The sequence below is a fragment of the Acipenser ruthenus genome, chromosome 2 (assembly GCF_902713425.1).
Source record: "Acipenser ruthenus chromosome 2, fAciRut3.2 maternal haplotype, whole genome shotgun sequence".
NCBI classification, from domain to species: Eukaryota; Metazoa; Chordata; class Actinopteri; order Acipenseriformes; family Acipenseridae; genus Acipenser; species Acipenser ruthenus.
The window spans coordinates 63,326,675-63,346,791 of NC_081190.1; the positions used below are offsets into that span (position 1 = coordinate 63,326,675).

The following is a 20,117-nucleotide window of genomic DNA, read 5'->3' on the forward strand; positions in this document are numbered from 1 at the left end:
TCTTGCATGTGTGTATATCAGGGTACTTTTATAACAGCACTGCCGTGTGAGAGTTTATAAACTAGTAAAGCAAGGTGTCTTGATAAGCAAGATAAGCAAAGTGTCTAAAATAATTTCTCTAGCTTTTTAAAGTCTTTTTTTTCATTATTCTGCATGCAGTGTAAATAATAAGAGTTGTATTTGGTGGATCAATCAATGGATTTTTATGTAATAGCTTTCATTTAATTAACCTCTTTATGTCTGAGCAATGCAAACAGTTTATGATACTGGTAAATTTTATGTGCTATACAGTAAGAAAAGTAATCAGAATGGCGATGGAATTAATTCCTTAAATGATCCTACCCCACATAGTTTAAAATGCTGCAGTAGAAAAGAGGGGCGTAGGTGTTTTTTATGTTTTTTTTTTAACTATAAACGCAAATCCCCATTGAGATTAAACAGTACCTCGAAAGGAGCCTGTTTGCAAACGGTATCGAGATTTTGAAGTAAAAACTCAAGCCTGTTTATGGGTCGCACAGTAAAAAGCCTTTGCAGCTGTAAGTTGAAGGGTTAAATCAATGCTCAGTTATTCTAGTGTGGTATGTTAGTGGACGAAATTAACTCTTTTTCAATAACCTAGGTTATTTTAATCCTCAGTGATTCCAACTAATTTACAGTTTCATTGAAGAATAAATATTTCATTTAGTAATTTGTACTTAGGGTTCTTCATGTTCTGTGTTTCATGTTCTGTGTTCTAAATGTTAGTGATGTTGGGGACAAATCTGTATTCATAATTATCAACAGTGTGATCTTTTTGGTCCTGAGCATTCTTAAAATGCAAATAAAAGGCAAAATAATTGCTCAACGTATTTAACTTTAATAAAGTGTACAGAACAACTTACTAATAGTTTCTTATATTTTAAGTATCTAAATGAAATTAATTATTTAAACATACTTTAAAGTAGTGGTATCTCATATCACCACTGTGATACTCAAGCCGATCCATACATAGGCGTAATATGATCTGGAATTCAGACAGCATTAGCCTTTGCCATTATAAAAACCGCTGTCTCAAATGAATGGTGTCTTTAAGCAAAACACAGAATCATATTGCAATGATGAAGCAAATGGAATTATACATGTAAGGGTTCAAAAAGAATAGTATTGCACAAAACCTTGTATGCAGAAAATCACCCTGCATGCAGGGAACTTTTACATGCAAACTACAGCCCTGTTTCAGAAAGAGCGGTTTTATATATTTTTAAATGAAGACTAATGCCACTACTCAATGCAACGGATGCAACATTTTAAAATGGTTGGTACAATGTTGCAATACTCAAATTAATACACTTGTATACAAATTGTATACAAATGAAAGCAGTCTTGTTTCTCAAAGGTTAATGGAAAATGACTGTGGTCCTCCTGTCGTATTTATACGCCAGGTAAATTGGTCAGTGGAATATGACAGGTGATACGACCAAGTAGTGTGAGCAGTGTTATAAAGAAACGCTACTTAGTAACATCATAGTACTGTACTTGTATCTCTGGAGTCTGTCTTAGGTTTGTATTGATATACTTACTCACTGCACTTGGGAAGCAGCAGTCGGTCTGTGCGAATGTAACTAAGGAGGTCAAGAATAGGGTAGACTGAGTCCAAGGTCCAATCAGAGCTACTTATTTGTTCTGTTGAATAAGAAAAACATAATGTATTAAGAATATTTTTAAATACTACAAAACATTTTGAACAAAGGACTTTGACTTTGTATGATCTTTTTTTTTTATAAACTGAAATGTGGAGGCTTGTTGTCTTATTGTGTGAGGTTGTGACGTTTATACAAATGTCACAACCTCACACAAACACTTTAAAACAACTCATTAGAAAAAAAAATGGTAACATAAGCTATTATTCTATTACTCCAGTGGAAGGCAATTGAAATTCATATGAATCAGCATACATTTCTTTAAAAGTGTTACCATAATGTATTCAGTGTTATTAACTACATGGTCACTAACTGGGATTTTACAGTTACATTTACGCTTAACTGTGTTCTCTTGCTGTCAGTTAATGGTAGCATTGTATAAATCTAATATGCCAACTAATAATGTTGTATTTCCTGATACACTTTTATAAATGATTAACATAAGAACTTACATTTCAGACTTTAAAACCTCACATGTAAGAAATATACCTTTAGCAAACTGAATGCCGATTGGAAGGGCTTTCTGTGGCTCAGGACTCAGCAAGTAATACTTTACTGCCTGGAAGATTTCTCCATCATTGTATGCCGTTTCTGCTAATTCCAAACATTCTTCTAAACTGGGAAGATTACACTGAAAAAGTTAAAAAAAAAAAAAAAAAAGAATGAAAGAAAAAAATCACTATTATACCAAATGAAACAGTTATGAGTCTCAATTTGCATTAGCTTACTGAAGTCACACCCCGGGTGATGCACCCAGTCATCATTTACAAGGGGGCAATTGGAGGTCAACAGCATTACTGTTAATTAGAAACAAAGTAATACTACCAGGAAGCTGTGCTGGCTTTGATTGTCTATGGCACTTGCTTTTATTTCTTACCTGATTGCATTTTCAAACAAATAATAAATGCAAAATGCTTGTGCGCATGTAGATATAAGTATTTTGCCTAGAAAACACCACTAAATAAATGACTACCTTTAATACAGCTTACAATTTGTTCACTGTAATGCGTTAGGTTCTGTTACTGTTACTTACTCTTTCATGAAGATCATTAATCTCTGCTGAGTTTCCAGGGTAGAAAGCACACAGCTTGATAAGCAGTAATTCATTATCTGGAATCATATTTAATAAGTGTGCTGCAAGGTCCCTGGACAGAAAAATGTAATACAAAATCACTGTAATTAATGTTAATAACAGTAAAATCTTCAGCAATATCTTGATTGTTGTGTTTTTATTGGCCCACAAGGGCAGGTGTTTTTTTTTATGGCACATCAGCAGTTCTGTATTTATGATATTCATTGATGTTGCTGAACTGCCTGCTGTAATCTGTGTAAACCAAGTCGGATCAAATGGATTACTGGTATATAATTAGGCTGATGAGTGAAAAATATGTCTCTAATCAGCAATTTTTTCTAGGGCTTGCTGGTGCTTTGCTTATAAGTGAGGGTCTCCATGACAACCCAGCCTACAACTTGCAGTGTGCGCCATTAGCTGAAGACAGACTATGTTTACAACGACTTTTAACAAGCCAGAGCGGTATGTCATCTTCCCACAATGCACTATTTTGTACAATCTTGCTTTAAAGTAGACTTGTATGATGTTGACTTTTACAATAGGTAGTATTTTGTGCGTTCTTAAAAGACAATAGGTGATGAAAGTGGCAAAATATGCACCTGTATAAAGCCATTGTTCCGGGTTAAATTTCAGTCTCGCTCTGAGATAGGGTTCAAACAACATGCTATGGGGCCAGAGTTTCCTAATCCTGCTCCTGGGGACCCACTGTGCCTGATGGTTTTCATTCCAACTGAGTTATCAATTACTTAATTAAACCCTTAATTGATTTTTTCATTAGCTTAAGACCTTTTTAATTGCTTTCAGCTTTTAAACAGTTGGAGATTTCAAGTTAACTATGATTTTATAAGTAACTTGAAATCAGCAACTTTTAAGGAGCTGAGAACAATTAAAAATGTTTTTAATTAAGTAATTGAGAGCTCAGTAGGAATGTTATTATAATTATTATTATTATTATTATTATTTATTTCTTAGCTGACACCCTTATCCAGGGCGACTTACAATTGTTACAAGATGGCACGTTATTTTTACATACAATTACCCATTTATACAGTTGGGTTTTTACTGGAGCAATCTAGGTAAAGTACCTTGCTCAAGGGTACAGCAGCAGTGTTCCCCACCTGGGATTGAACCCACGACCCTCTGGTGAAGAGTCCAGAGCCCTAACCACTACTCCACACTGCTGTAAACTGGAAGATACAGTGGATCCCCAGGACCAGGATTGAGAAACCCTGGGGTAGGTTATGTAGCCTACACACACCACGGCTTTACAGACTAGGTAGAATGCAATGTGTTAAAGCCAAAGAAGACTTCAATAGGGAGTGGGAGATCTGCCTTGTAGAACATACAGTACATATACACATCACACCATTAAACTGAATTATAATAGGCTATTTTAAGAGACCATACTGTGCTATTTTGCTTTACTATATGGTTAACAGTGTGTAGAAGACATGACGAGGGAATAAAGTGGGTTTTAATTGTGAAAGAAAAATGCAATAACATACATTTTTAGTACAAAAATGGACTGCATGCACAAGTAATTAATTTTCTTTTTATACCAGATGGTATTAACAATACCTGTATCCAACAGATGGAAAGCTAAAACGAAAATTGAAATAATAATAAACACCAAAATTCACTTTACCACAATGGAAAATTAATGCATAACAGAACACTTGTGAAACAATACAGTATACAAAAGGAATTGCTGCAACAGTTTGCACAATAACAAGTTACAGCATGCATGTCTGTCTTTGTTAACAATATATTTTACTATGTTTCTGTTCATGTTGACTTTCTACTTTTTTTTTTTTTACAATAAATAGTTCATTACATTTCTTCTGTTCTAAATTTAGAAGTTCTAAATTTAGAGTTCTAAATTTTCAGTAATGCATTTATTTTTATTGTTAACAGTTAGCATCTTACCATGCGGTGGCTGTCATGTACTTCCTTGCCAGTAGTTCAAGAATGTAATGCGTCGCCTGTGACGCAGCTTCTCCCAGCACAGTCCCCACACACAGAGCTAGCTCTAGTTCATTGCCACGAATCAGGTTGGCCATTGCTAGCTTTCTCAGAAGGAAAGAGATTCCCTCATATAACATGTTGTACAAATAAGGTTATTTTCTAAATGTATGTACATTAAACACAGGGCAATCAGATTAGACTAATAGCATGCAACAGTTATCCAGGATGTGCAGTTTGTGATGTTCATAATAAAGCTTAATGTGTTTAAATATTCATAAATATTTAGAATATTCACTTTAAACCTTTGACGGCTATCTGTAAATTGATCCATAGGTTTCATGCGAGTTGTTCTATTGAAGATGGTACATGAAAATTTATGTCACAAATAGAAAGGCAAAATCCTGTTGACAGTATCATGAGAAGAAAGGGCTCCCTGAATGCATTAACAATATGAGAAATGACTTATTTTAAAGTTTAATTTAATTCGGCAAATGATTCTGAAGATATACTACGTAATTCATTCCCCAGTCAGAAATCAGAAATCACTTATCATCTTTATCCATACCATATATTAATGACAGTTTTAGAAGCTCAGTAAAAATAATGATACCTCAATGTTGTCCACAGCTAGGTGGCAGCATGCTGCCAGCACTGCTCGTCCATCCTGGAAGTACCACGTGGCAAGCTCTTTGCTGACTTTGTGTAACAATCTGAAACAAAATGCTAAGACTGAGTGAAAAGCTTTTAGGATAGCTACGTTAACGTAATCTTAAATGCATTACAATTACGTTCTACAAAGCTCCTCTCTATAGTCTGACGAACAAAATATGGTACATATATATATATATATATATATATATATATATATATATATATATATAGTGCCTTGCAAAAGTATTCAGACCCCTGACCAATTCTCTCATATTACTGAATTACAAATGGTACATTGAAATTTCGTTCTGTTTGATATTTTATTTTAAAACACTGAAACTCAAAATCAATTATTGTAAGGTGACATTGGTTTTATGTTGGGAAATATTTTTAAGAAAAATAAAAACTGAAATATCTTGCTTGCATAAGTATTCAACCCCCACACATTAATATTTGGTAGAGCCACCTTTCGCTGCAATAACAGCTTTAAGTCTTTTGGGGTAAGTATGTACCAGCTTTGCACACAGTGTCGGAGTGATTTTGGCCCATTCTTCTTGGCAGATTTGCTCCAGGTTGTTCAGGTTGGTTGGACGACGCTTGTGGACCGCAATTTTCAAATAGTGCCACAGATTCTCAATGGGATTGAGATCAGGACTTTGACTGGGCCACTGTAGGACATTAACCTTTTTGTTCTTGAGCCACTCCAATGTTGCTTTGGCCTTGTGCTTGGGATCATTGTCCTGCTGAAAGGTGAATTTCCTCCCAAGCTTCAGTTTTTTAGCGGACTGAAGCAGGTTCTCTTGCAATATTTCCCTGTATTTTGCTCCATCCATTCTTCCTTCAATTTTAACAAGATGCCCAGTCCCTGCTGATGAGAAGCATCCCCACAGCATGATGCTGCCACCACCATATTTAACTGTAGGGATGGTGTGTCTTGAGGCATGGGCAGTGTTAGGTTTGCGCCACACATAGCGCTTTGAGTTTTGGCCAAAAAGCTCTATCTTGGTCTCATCTGACCACAAAACCTTTTCCCACATCGCAGCTAGGTCACTCTCATGCTTTCTGGCAAACTCCAGACGTGCTTTCAGATGGTACTTTTTGAGTAACGGCTTCTTTCTTGCCACCCTCCCATACAGGCCAGTGTTATGAAGAGCTCTTGATATGGTTTACTGGTGCACCATTACTCCACTCCCAGCCACTGAACTCTGTAGCTCCTTCAAAGTGATTGTTGGCCTCTCTGTGGCTTCTCTCACAAGTCTCCTTCTTGTTTGAGCGCTGAGTTTTGAGGGATGGCCTTTTCTTGGCAGTGCCTGGGTGGTGTGATGCAGCTTCCACTTCCTGATTATTGATCCAACTGTGCTCACTGGGATATCCAAACACTTGGATATTATTTTGTACCCTTTCCCTAATCTATGCATTTGTATTACTTTATCTCTAACTTCTGTAGAATGCTCTTTGGTCTTAATTTTCCTTCAGATTCACAGCCTGACCAATGATCCTTCAACAGTGGGGTTTTTATCCAGAAAATGTGACAGCAACTTTAATGGTTCACAGGTGGAGGCCAATGGTAAGGTAATTGTGTCCTCGTTAGGGCAATTTCTTTCGTCGGTGTAAACTGGGAGCTTCCACAGCACAGGGGTTGAATACTTATGCAAGCAAGATATTTCAGTTTTTTATTTTTCTTAAAAATATTTCCCAACATAAAACCAATGTCACCTTACAATAATTGATATTGAGTTTCAGTGTTTTAAAATAAAATATCAAACAGAACGAAATTTCAATGTACCATTTGTAATTCAGTAATATGAGAGAATTGGTCAGGGGTCTGAATACTTTTGCAAGGCACTGTATATATATATATATATATATATTATATATATATATATATATATATATAGATATATATATATATATATAGATATATATATATATATATAGATAGATAGATACATGCAGGGCTGGCGCAAGGATTTTTGCAACCCTAGGCAAACGAAAGCCATCCTCCCTTTTCACTCTTTTTTTTAAAATATATATATATATATATATATATATATATATATATATATATATATATATATATATATATAACTAGAAAGCATGCAATTTGGAACATATTGGAATTATATTTCTATATATTTGACAGGTTCTTGTAAATTGTAGAACTAAAACCAAACCATCAGGACCTTTAAAATTCACAGAAAAAGCTAATCAAAAGGAATGCCTGACATGTTGTAAGTCTGATTTAGTCAAAATGAGTAAGACAACATATATGGTTGATGTCAACAGCGATATGATAGAAGGCACTTGGTTGACAGGAGCCTCCATATACATTTTTTTTTTTTCACTGATGTTTCATGTCTCAGTAGTGTGAACTCTATGGGTCATTAGGATTGGTCACACATCCCACCCTGCAGACAAGCGTGCCTGTGGCCTGCACCCTCTTAAACTGTTTCAAGGGAGGTGTTTCTGTTGGGTTTTTTGTTCAACCCCAGTAGACAACATTTGTAAAAACTGTCTTAAACATACCCATTGTAATTGTCCATGTTGTTACCATCAGCACTTGGGGAGTTGTTTGTGGGGGAGGTATGTGGGACTTGTATGTTTCCTTCACAAGCTGCCTATTGAATGAAAATCAAATATAAAATAAAAAAGTCATATAAACCCATTAAGTACCAAATTAGTTTTTCTTTGAAAAAATCACAAACTGATACATTTGATACATTACATTTAGACTTAACTTTTGCCGTTAACAAAATTAGACTAAGTCATCATAATGATATAGTTATGAGAAAATTAAAATAACCATTACAAAGTAGTCTGTCCTCAAATGAGGACAATGGCACATAATGGTTTAATGTGATTTCAGTTTCTATCTGTTCTCTTTGGAATTATGAATTCTTAAATTAATATGTAGGGCTTTGTTTAAAAAAATACAGAAAAAATACACATTTTCTAAACATTTGGATACAAGCATCTGCATCTAATTTGGGGATTTCTCTTCTCAACACCTCTCAACTCGCTGGCTTTTCCCCCTCTGCTTTCAAAAAGGCCTGCATCACCCCCATCTTAAGAAAAAAAAAAACTTCCCTTGATCCCTCACCCCTCCAGAACTACTTGTCCTGTCTCACTTCTCCCTTTCCTCTTTAAAACCCCTGAGCGAGCGGTACATCGCCAGCTCTCTGCTTTCCTGTCAAAACATTCTCTGCTTGACCCCCTCTGATCCGGTTTTGGCCAGGCACACTCCACTAAAACTGCTTTTCTCTCCATCACTAACTCTCTGCTCTTTGCCCGTGCTGCCTCCCTCTCCTCTGTCCTAATTCTCCTAGACCTCTCTGCTGCCTTTGACACAGTCGACCACTCTCCTGTCCTTCCTCGCTGATCTGGGGCTCTCTGGCACTTCTCTTACATGGTTCTCCTTCTACCTCTCCAATCGCACGTACCGTGTGTCCTGGAGTGGCTCACCCTCTGCCTCTTACTCTCTTTCTACAGACGTCCCCCAAGGCTCAGTCCTGGGACCCCTACTGTTCTTTCTCTACACCCGCTCCCTGGGTCCCCTCATCTCCTCCCATGGCTTCCCGTATCATTTCTATGCTGATGATGCCGATCTTCCTCTCTGACTGACATCTCTACCTATCTCTTTGCCATCTCCTCCTGGATGCACTCGCATCATCTTAAACTCAACCTCTCCAAATCAGACCTCCTTCTCTTCCTTCCCCACCACTGATCTCTCTATCTCTATTCCTCTTGAATCCACCAAGAACCTCAGTGTCACCCTCGACCCCTCCCTCTCCTACTCTCAGCACATCTCTACTCTGGCATGCTCCTTCTTCCTCAGCAACATACACAGAATTTGCCCCTTTTCACCAACTACTCCACGCAGCTCCTAGTTCAGGCCCTGGTACTGTCCCACCTTCACTACTGCAATTCCCTCCTGGCCAGCCTCCCTGCTTCTGCTATCCGTCCACTCCAGCTCATCCAAAACTCTGCTGCTCGCCTTCTCTTTTCCCTTCCTTGTTTCTCCCATGCTAATCTGCTGCTCCACTACCTCCACTGGCTCCCTATCGCCACTTTTGTTCTTGCCTATCGCTGTCTAAACCTTTCTGCACCCTCCTACCTCCAGACTATTATTTCTCCCTACACCACTTCTCGCCCCCCTCCGTTCCTCTGCCACCGGCAGATTAGTTGTACCCCCCCTCCGCTCCCCCTGCTTCCAGAGGCCGCTCCTTCTCCACCCTTGCTCCTCAGTGGTGGAACAACCTACCCATGGATATCAGGACTGCTCAGCCCCTGACTACCTTCCGGCACCTCCTCAAGGCACACATGTTCAGACAGCATCTGTAAACCTCACAACTCCAGACTATACTGGACTATATGGTACCCAATTGTATCAGTACTTGCATCATAACTTGTACTTGCACTTAACTGCTCCACACTGCTGTATTCTACTACTGCTCTTAATTATAACTATTTTCTGTACTTGCTTTTATTCTTAAAAGTAACTGTATTCACATTGTTTGTAATTGCTCTTATTTGAAATTGTTCTTATTCATTAATTGTACTTACTACTACTTAATGGAATTTACTCTTATAAGCAAATATTTTTACTATAAGTTTAATCGCTTTTAGTTGAAATGACTTACTGTATATTAAAAAAATTGTATTCTCTCTTATTTGAATGTGCTCTTATTTACCACTGATTATTGTATTTCATAACTGCTCTTGATATTTGTGATATTTTGTAACAACTGTAAGTCGTCCTGGATAAGGGTGTCTGCTAATAAATAAATAAATAAATAAATAAATAAATAATTTCTGGCTTAAGAGCTTGGCATTGACTATTTAGATAGAAGCCAGGTGCTGCATAGGGAATGCAAGATGGTCTGGTGCTGTTGCATTTACATGGTATCTGCATTTCAGACACACTTTAAGCATTATAAGTGCTTAACCCAGCATCAGTTATCAAGGTAATTTTTAGGTACATGCATCCAGTCAAAGAATATAAACATTTCTAAAATCATATGACATTTTCTAGGCTACCTGGGCAACAAGCAGAGCATCTTTAAGCTGTCCTCTTGAAGTGAAAAAACTGACCAGTTTCTTCACATCACCTGTGGCAATGCAGTAAGGAATGACATCATCGTTTTCTTCTTGTATAAGCTGGTCAGCTCTCCTACAAAAAAAAAAAAAGAATCAGTGCTAACAGATGCCCACTTCAGAGTGTGATTATTTTTATGGAAACTTGAAATCTAACTGCTTTTTAACAGGGCTGTGGACCTTGGTTGTGTCTGTGTTTCTATAGGAAACTGCCATAATAAATGAATAAACAGTTTGAGAACGAGAAAAGGCCATTCAGCCCATCAAGGATCATCCCTTGTTAACACACCATTTTCCCCTATGGGGGGGGGGACTAATTTAAAGCACACAATCTAGTCTTTTTTAAATGTTCCCAGTGTTTTTGATCTTACTACTTCACCTGGAAGGCTGTATAACTGTGTAAAAAAGTGCTTCCTACTGTAAGTCATATTGGCTTATTTTTAACAGTTAAGTATTCTGAGTAATTAATTAATAAGGCTGCAAATTAATCAAGGTAACTCACTCAGTCAGCACAACATGGGGAAACTGACAAATTTACTTTGAGCCTAGCTGACAGGAGACAGAGCTTCATGTCAAAGGAAGTGTGGGATCTGATATAACAAGCCAATCAGAAACTCTCTCTGGTCTCCCTTTGTTCAAGGGTTTAGCAACTAAAAATTGTCCCTTCAAAATGGCTACAAAGCTGTTGAGTTGGGGTACCACGGCTCTGGTTCCCTTAAGAAGTCCTGCTTTACCTAAAACAGAACTATACAAACATAAATTACACGCAAGTATCAAGCTAATGCTTATCGGGGTATGATTTATATATATATATATATATCATACCCCGATATAGCCTGGAATTAAAATGCATTAAAATAATTTTTCATTTATCTACACATCCTACCCCACAACTTCCAAGTGAAAAAAATATTCTAGAAATTTGTAGAAAATTAATTAAAAATAAAAACTGAAATAGCTTGGTTGGATAAGTGTCCACCCCCCTTGTAATAGCAATCCTAAATTAGCTCATGTGTAACCAATCGCCTTCAAAATCACACACTAAGTTAAGTGGCCTCCACCTGTGTTAAATTGTAGTGATCAGGATAAATTCAGCAGTTCCTGTAGTTTCCCTCTGCTGGGTTGTGCATTTCAAAGCAAAGACTCAACCATGAGCACCAAGGCGCTTTCAAAAGAACTCCGGGACAAAGTTTTTCAAAGGCACAGATCAGGGGATGGGTATAAAAAAATATCAAAGGCCTTGAATATCCCTTGGAGCATGGTCAAAACGATTATTAAGAAGTGGAAGGTGTATGGCACCACCAAGACCCTGCCTAGATCAGGCCGTCCTTCCAAACTGGATGACCGAGCAAGAAGGAGACTGATCAGAGAGGCTACCAAGAGGCCAATGGCAACTTTGCAAGAGCTACAGGCTTTTATGTCCAAGACTGGTCAAAATGTGCATGTGACAACAATATCCCAAGCACTCCTCAAATCTGGCCTGTATGGTAGGGTGGCAAGAAGGAAGCCATTACTCAAGAAAGCCCACCTTGAATCCCGTTTGAAGTATGCAGATTCTGTAGCCATGTGGAAAAAAGTTTTGTGGTCTGACGAAACTAAAATGGAACTTTTTGGACAAATGCAAAGCGTTATGTTTGGTGCAAACCCAACACAGCGCATCACCCAGAGAACACCATCCCTACTGTGAAGCATGGTGGTGGCAGCATCATATTATGGGGATGTTTCTCATCGGCAGGGACTGGGGCACTTGTCAGGATAGAAGGGAAAATGAATGGAGCAAAGTACAGAGAAGTCCTTGAGGAAAACCTGCTGCCCTCTGCAAGAAAGCTGAAACTGTGACGGAAGTTCACCTTTCAGCATGACAACGACCCAAAAGCACACAGCCAAAGCTACACTGGAGTGGCTAAGGAACAAAAAGGTAAATGTCCTTGAGTGGCCCAGTCAGAGCCCTGACCTAAATCCAATCGAAAATTTGTGGCATGACTTGAAGATTGCTGTCCATCAACACTCCCCAAGGAACTTGCCAGAGCTTGAACAGTTTTGTAAAGAAGAATGGTCAAATATTGCCAAATCTAGGTGTACAAAGTTGGTAGAGACCTATCCCAACAGACTCACAGCTGTAATTGCTGCCAAAGGTGCTTCCACCAAGTATTAACTCAGGGGGGTGGAGACTTATCCAATTATGATCTTTCAGTTTTGTATTTTTAAAATATAATTTTTTTCTCAATAAAACCTTTTTTCCCCTTAACAGTGTGAAGTATGGTGTGTAGATAAGTGGAAAAAAATTAAATGCATGAAACTCTGAGGCACTGACACAACAAAATGTGAAAAAAGTTAAAGGGGGTGTAGACTTTCTATAGGCACTGTATATACACACACACACACGTGTATGTGATTAGATAACAGGTATCTTACCTTATAAATAGAGTTCATATTGTAATTTTGGTAACTTGTTTAAATCATTTATGGTCTTCCTAAGGGTTCTTTCTATACTCCAGAATATCTGCATATCATTAAGGTGTGAGCCATCTTTCTTGTAAAGGTCGCTTTTTCCCCAAAAGGTGCTCCAGTTATCTACAAACCCCAAACCCTCCCTTCTGCGTTTATTCTCTAACCATATATTTAAACCAATTATTCTGCTGAGCCTCTCCTTCCCTGCTCTCAGAATTGGAGGCACCCCGGAGACGATTACTTGATTCCTTTTCTCTTAAAGCCTGGCAGAGTTCAGTGAACCTCTCTTTCAGTACCTCTGACCTCCTCTCACGTATGTTATTTGTCCCTACACGGAAAATCACTGTTGGTTCTGCACTTGCCCTGTTTGTGATCTACTCTGTCGATCACATCTTCAACTCTGGCTCAAGGGAGACAGATAACACTCCTGTTTACTGAGTCCCTTCTGCAAAATGTCCTGTCAACATGCCTTATAATTGAATCCTCCACTATGATTGTCTGCCTCTGACTGTCCCCACTCTTTTAATCAGCAGGCTTACTAGTAGTACCAACACACTGTATTACTGACCTGCTCTGTAGCCTGCTGCAACGCTTCACTTTCCTCCACCTGGTCACTACCCGACTCCTGTTCTTGTGGTCCAAGAGCAAGAAATCTGTTTGCAGGTTCTGGACTCTCCTCTACTCTTCTCCTGTGTGCTGCTGTGTATCCAGTGGTGCCACATGCAACTCCACCTGGGAGTCTACAAACTGCTCCAACTCCTTGATGCCTGCTGCTGGTCTAGCTGCTCTGTCAGACTACCTATCACATCTTTGTACTTGCTTTCTGCTCTGCAGCTAGTGCATAACCTACCAAGCTGTTCATCTGCACAAATACCTGCTATCCTGTTACCCACCAGATCTTACACCCAGTGCACTGCACCAAATGCACTTCTAGTTCTTTAGCTTTATGTTTTCTGCTAGTGGTGTCATGCCAACTTTTACAATTTTACCTGGTTTTAGATATTAATTGATATGTTACTGGTAGTTTCTTAAGTGCTTTTTGATTGAAATAAATAGTTGATAAATCTGGTAATCAAATATTAGGTTTTATTTTAATATACATGGCTAAACAGTAATACTATACTATATAATGTTTATTATGAAACAAGATTACTGCAGCATGGTCACTGTCAGTTGAAACCAAAAATAAATAAAGAAGTTAGAGTTTACCTCTGGCGGCCTCTTGCTCTTTAAACATAAAAAAGTGAAACTGTGAAAATGGACATGCATTTTTCAAACCTTTTAAATATGTTCAGGTGCAGAAAATAAAAATGCGTTTAAGAATGCTTTTAGCTTTCCGAATACAACCGATTTTGTTTAACTCTGGTTATTTTTGTTTCTGAATTTTGTTAAATGTAGAAAACAAATTCTTACCTTTGCATAAGCTTTTTCCAGTACTTCATTGATACACCAGGTGCTACAGATAAAGCTTTGTCCCACTGAAATATATGTATTTGCACATAATGAATAAAGGGCCCTTTATTCTTATTATTACATTTTTTTTTCTTTTGGTTTGATGTCATTGCAGATTGGAAAGGACAATAAACAAAATAGGTCTAGTTGTTCTCATGAAGACTGAATCATTAGTTCCTGCTTCATCATGACATTATCACAGGGTGGATATTTGTAAACATGAACCTCTTCATGAACTTCTTTATTTCAACCTGATCCATCTTCCTTCTTTTGTGAATTGTGTAGTTTGTCTAGTTTATTTTACACTTGGAAAACACTATCAAGAATATACCATTTTATTGTTCAGGGGAAATACAGTGATTAGTTCAGTACTTAGTTCAGTACTTTAAACGTCTGGTCATAAAGGACAATAAATGCTATGATTAGTATTGTTTTTATTACACTTTTTTTTCCAAGTCAAAATGCATACCGGTATTTAACAATGGTTGATGATGACGATGAGGATGATAATGATGATGATGATTTTTCTCTCTTGTAATATATTTCTGACAGCTTTTCAAGAAAAGTAGAAGATGTAAATAGTTATTTGAGTAATTAACTGTTTTGAACATACCTCGCCAAGCTCCACCATAAGTTCACAGTGTCTTTGGATCTGGCCTAATCCCAGATGAATTTTTGCTGCCTCTTTTAGCCTTTCCTCTTTGCTTGGTGCACCAATGCCACCTCCAAACTTGGACATTTTCACAATAGTTAACTCTTGGGCTTCTGACTATAAAAAGACAAAATACAGTTTAAAAATATGACATTTTAATGTAATGTTTTAGTATGTGAAGTTACTATTGTACAATGTTGTACAATCTCTATAGACACATTGGTCTGTCCTGTAATATGCCTCTATCTCCATCACTTAACAGGCTGCAAAGCAACCAGCATTTCATCATGTTTCCCTTATGAAAGTTCCCCATAATAAAAGCACAGCAAAGTGTAATAAAGTGAAAGTGAAAGCATGGTAAAGCACAGGTAAGCATTGTAAAGCACAGATGAGCATGGTAAAGCATATAAAAAAAAAAAGGTAAACTATGGTAAATGCGTAGTATAACCATAGGAAAAGCATGATAACAGTATAAAAAATACAGTGCAAAATACTATGGTAAACTTTATTAAGGGTTGACTCACACTAATATCAGTTACATTGCTATTTACCATAACTGGCAAGCAGTCTAGATAAGAACTTAAGGCTACAATAGTGTTGGATTTAGTGATAACACCTATTGAGTGTGCATAATGAACTGCTACAATGGGCACCAATATTATATGACTCATTCATTTTAATTAGTATGACTAAAATGGCTTTCACCAAATTACTAACATTGCACAGAAAATATGGATAACAAGGCATAACCATTGATAACCTCATACAGTAAAATTCAACCCCTGTCACAAAGTGTTTTTAGTTCTTTTTACTTCATTAAACTGTCACAGATGGTTCTGGCACGTCCCTTTTGTGCTATAAGTCATTAGATCCTTTTTACATGTAAGGCCTCGGTTGCAAGGGTGTGCGGTTCTTTGATGGACCCAGATTCAGTTAAAATGTGTTTGCCCACTGACGATGTGAATGAGAATGTAGAGATGGGAGCCCAGCTAACAAGATTTAAGTTTTTGCAGGTATATAAAACCAGTAGAAAATATTATTAGCAGATCTGTGTAAGGCCTGTGTGGAGAAGTTCATTGCATTGAAGGTCAGACTGACCTGCTGAAAATTCCAGACCTCCCTTACCAGGCAAAAGCATCTTTTTTAATTAGACTCAGAGCCTCAAAACATTCTGATCCAGCGAGAGCAGAATGGCAGAATCTATGGAGCACAGTTAATATGCCAGAAGCAATCAAACTAGGTTTGATTATAGTAAGAAAAAACTAAAGTATTTAAATAAATAAGAGACCTAATATAATAACATTAAGTAAATGTATGAGCAGTCCTAAGTTTTAATATTCAAGGTTACATTTGCTGCTAAGCAGGTGCCTAATTAAAAAGTAACCTCTTATATCAATGAAGTAAAATACAATTACAATTTATAAAAGAGATTGCTATATTGATGTATCTGAATTAGAAATACAGGTTGTAAAATCATTTAAAGTTAAACTGTTATACAAATAACATTTGTGAAATAGCGGGTTATGAGAAACAGCAGGGAGGGGGTTAAAACCTCCCTGCGAGAGAAACATGTGCGGAATGCACATTTTGTTTAATTGTTTTATTATTTTGTTTAATTGTTTATTGATTAATTATCACCCGCAACTGAGCTTTATTGTAAATTAATGCCAGGCGCGGGGTATTTAAGACGTGCAGCTTGGCTGTACGTGGCTGCTGAGTAGAAGGAAGCAGAAGAGAGGTGCTCTGCTTCTGAGCAGTCGTAATTGTAAGTGCTGTGTTAAACCTGTGTGGTTTTGGTTTGTGTTAGCAGGTAAACGGCTTAGCCGTCCTGCAAGTTAGTGAGGGAAAAACGTGTGTAGTAAGCGCTCCAAGAGGAGCTAGGTGTTTATTTTGTGTTTGTTTTATTTTTGGTGTGTTTATTAAAAATAGCGCGTCAGCGCTTGAAAATCCATTTCAGTGTCCTGGGTCGTATTTTTAAAGGGGCAACGAACCCGAGTGGGTGCAATCATGTTACATATCAACCGCAATACTGCTGCGCAGATAGAGCAGACAGCGACATGGGAGAGACAGATGAGCGAGATGGGGTTGGCACCGCCGAACAGACAGGAGTGGGAGCCAACCGAGTTGGAGCTGTTGCTCCAGAAATGGGGGCAGGCTAGCGCAGCTCCACAGTCTCCCGAGCCAGAGAGGGAGGAGCTGCTATCGCCGCTTCCAGAGCCCAGAGGGGAGGAGCCGCCGCTTCCGGAGCCCAGAGGTGAGGAGCCGCCGCTTCCGGAGCCCAGAGGGGAGGAGCCGCCGCTTCCGGAGCCCAGAGGGGAGGAGCCGCCGCTTCCAGAGCCCAGAGGGGAGGAGCCGCCGCTTCCGGAGCCCAGGGGGGAGGTGAAAAGCATACCTCCACCACAGCCCCGACCACCACCCCTACGGTCCAGTCCGGCACCGCTGCGTCCAGTCCCTCACCCCTTGCTCCAGGACACCCGGCCGGTCTTCCTGGACCTCCCTGTGCTGGGCCTAGAGCCCAGGAGTCTGCAACACTGGCCACAGCTCTGCCCCTGGTTCCCTGCTCCGCTCTCCCCGAGCACCCAGACGTCGCTGGGCTGCTGCCAGACATCGCTGTCGCTCCCCCTGTTCGCTGCTTCGCTTCCCCTGGGTGATCGGACATCGCTGCGCCGGTTCCCAGGGGAAGATTTCTGTCCACTGCTGCATCCTCCAGTGTCAGCGCTGAAAACTCAATTTCTTGTGTCCTGGGTCGTACTTTTAAAGGGGCAACGAACCCGAGTGAGTGCCGGGCTGTTACACATTATTATTGTTTAAAGAATATATTACAGTTAAAAACGAAAGAAGTTCAGTACTAACTGACACTGTCAGAATATTGTAATAAGAATATAAAACCAGCATAAATAATATTGCAGCAAATTATGAACAGGTTTCAATGATTTGAACTAGTGTCAATGTTAGAAAAAAAAAGCTAGTCTGTATGTATGTCTTTGTTATTAGAGTGTATAAACTCTTAGAAGCTGGTCAGACTTAAAAATAGTGTCTTCCTTATTTTTAAAGTAATAAAGACTATTGCATGCAGAAGCCTGTGGCCTTGGCAGAAGCAGGCACCTCATTTGTTTGGCTTGAAAGTGGAGCTGTTTTACAGGCGCTACTGTAATACAAATTAACTGTAAACTAAACCCAAAATCCTTTAGACATTACAATATCCATTAAATTAAATAATATACATGTTTGGTTTATATAAAGGTTTTACTGCAATAAAAACAGATGAACTGTTAAGTTTGAAATAAGAGAATATAGTGCAGACTGTATTTAATAAACTTTAGTATACAGTAAACTTGCTGAAGGAATATAACTAATTGTGTGACCTCGTCCTTTGCCTGCTTGTAATAGAAGCAGCATTGGAGATGACAAATTGGTGTTAGCTCTTGAAAGCGGGATTTGCCAACCTTGAATGATAACCAACGGAAGGTGCTTTAAGAAAGACAGGAGTATGTATCTCATTATATTATAAGAAAATAATGAGAGCTGAGCTATAAAAATTAGGATGTAAGCTTTTTTTATTATCTGAAAAGATACCGGTCCAGGTGTCTCTTGAATAGGCAAAAAAATGACTTCATGCTGTGAATTTGGAAAAGTGCTTACAGTGGAGTATCATATTAATGAAAACACTAGTCTTGGCAAGTAAACAGGGTGTCTAAAACCTTCTTGTGCAGGCGAATTTTTAGAAGCAGAGAGGGAGATCAGGCTTGGTCCAAGCATGGTACAAGTTAATATAGGCAATTACATTTAACATGTTTATTATAGCTTAAATTTAAATGGAAATAACTGAGCTGACCACTGTATTCTTATTCAAAGGCTTGTGATAAACCCCTACGTTTTTTTATCCAATACTTTTTTAATACACCTGTATGTGAAAGTAAACTAATCTGAAAGGTTGACAAGATATGCTACTCAGAGGGAATATATTGTAGACCCAGGTTAATATAATCACACAGAAAATTGATGTTATATATAAAACAGCATCTCTTTTAATACAGATATTGTAGTAAGGATCCTGTGAACTGTGATTCACCCACCTTTTTAGAAAAAGGAGGGGTTAGGAAAAAGAGAGCTAAATCATGTTCCAATGTTTTTTGGAAAGAAGTTATATCCAATTAGTTTTCAAAAGAGTTGACAGGATCCTTCTAGAATATATCATTAACTCAAAGATAAGAACTGTCAAAACAGATTGCTGATCAGATTTAATTGGGATTCCTGATGTATTCAACGGACGGAAAATCATAGAGCAAGACCCCATTCTTTACCATTGAACTTGATCTTGCAAGCTGACATGGTCCATGCTCTGAGGGTCTCTGAAAAACTGATTACTGTTTGGGTCATATTTAGAAGTCTTTGCCTTTCAAGACAGCTCTTGTTCTTACGTTATATTCTACACTTCCATATATATTTTGGAAGGTAAGAACTATTTTGAATCTATATCTCTTTTATATTGATGCATTGCTATAAGGTATATGATTTATGTTTTAGTCTAAGAGAGTCATATATTGGATGCTCTAGAATTTAGCGGTGGGTGTTTTTAGCTTTTTGCATGACTAGCCTAAGGGCTAAGCATATGATAATTGTATTTGTATTACTGTATTGGTGTTAATGCTGTTATACCTGTAAAGGCACTGGAGACGCCCAGATTGCCTGTCAGCTGGGATTCAAAGTAGTCTGTTAAACTACTGAGTCCATTATTAAGCATTTCATAAATCGAAAGGGTACTAATAATACTCAGATTGGGTAAAACTGCAAATTAAATGAGTCTGTGTGATTTTCTTGATTGTTTAAAAGTCATCTGGATACGTTGTCAGTCATGGCAGTGACACGGAGAGGTGGGGAGGAGGGTGTGTTGGATTTCCCTCTCTCTGAGTGGCTGAGAGGCGGGCCTTGGGGGATTGCTGACCCTGTAAGGTAACGCTCTGTTGTTCCCTCAGCCTGCTCCTCTAAGACGAAATGAGCCAGCTGGCAGAAGCTCTGCTGCCGGACCGAGCATGACCGGAGAAGAATGAGCTCAACAACAAATTAATTAAAAAGAAAAAAGAAAAGGAATTTTTAGTAG

General features: G+C 38.3%; 1 protein-coding gene across 4 annotated transcripts in view; it reads right to left on the reverse strand.

Moving 5' to 3' along the window:
- The window catches only part of wdr17 (WD repeat domain 17), a 70,044-nt gene that overhangs the window by 6,092 nt on the left and 43,835 nt on the right, over positions 1-20,117 (reverse strand). For 3 of the 4 annotated variants that reach the window (XM_034015681.3, XM_058998780.1, XM_034015679.3), the window contains exons 17-26: positions 14,978-15,133; positions 14,326-14,390; positions 10,405-10,537; positions 7,894-7,985; positions 5,327-5,426; positions 4,678-4,817; positions 4,330-4,350; positions 2,713-2,824; positions 2,169-2,310; positions 1,560-1,662 (exon numbers count right to left, since the gene is read on the reverse strand). In XM_034015681.3, the coding sequence (XP_033871572.1) occupies positions 1,560-1,662; positions 2,169-2,310; positions 2,713-2,824; positions 4,330-4,350; positions 4,678-4,817; positions 5,327-5,426; positions 7,894-7,985; positions 10,405-10,537; positions 14,326-14,390; positions 14,978-15,133 (1,064 nt within the window). The remainder of the gene's footprint in view (positions 1-1,559; positions 1,663-2,168; positions 2,311-2,712; positions 2,825-4,329; positions 4,351-4,677; positions 4,818-5,326; positions 5,427-7,893; positions 7,986-10,404; positions 10,538-14,325; positions 14,391-14,977; positions 15,134-20,117) is intronic. The other variant, XM_034015680.3, reaches the window with a different exon arrangement.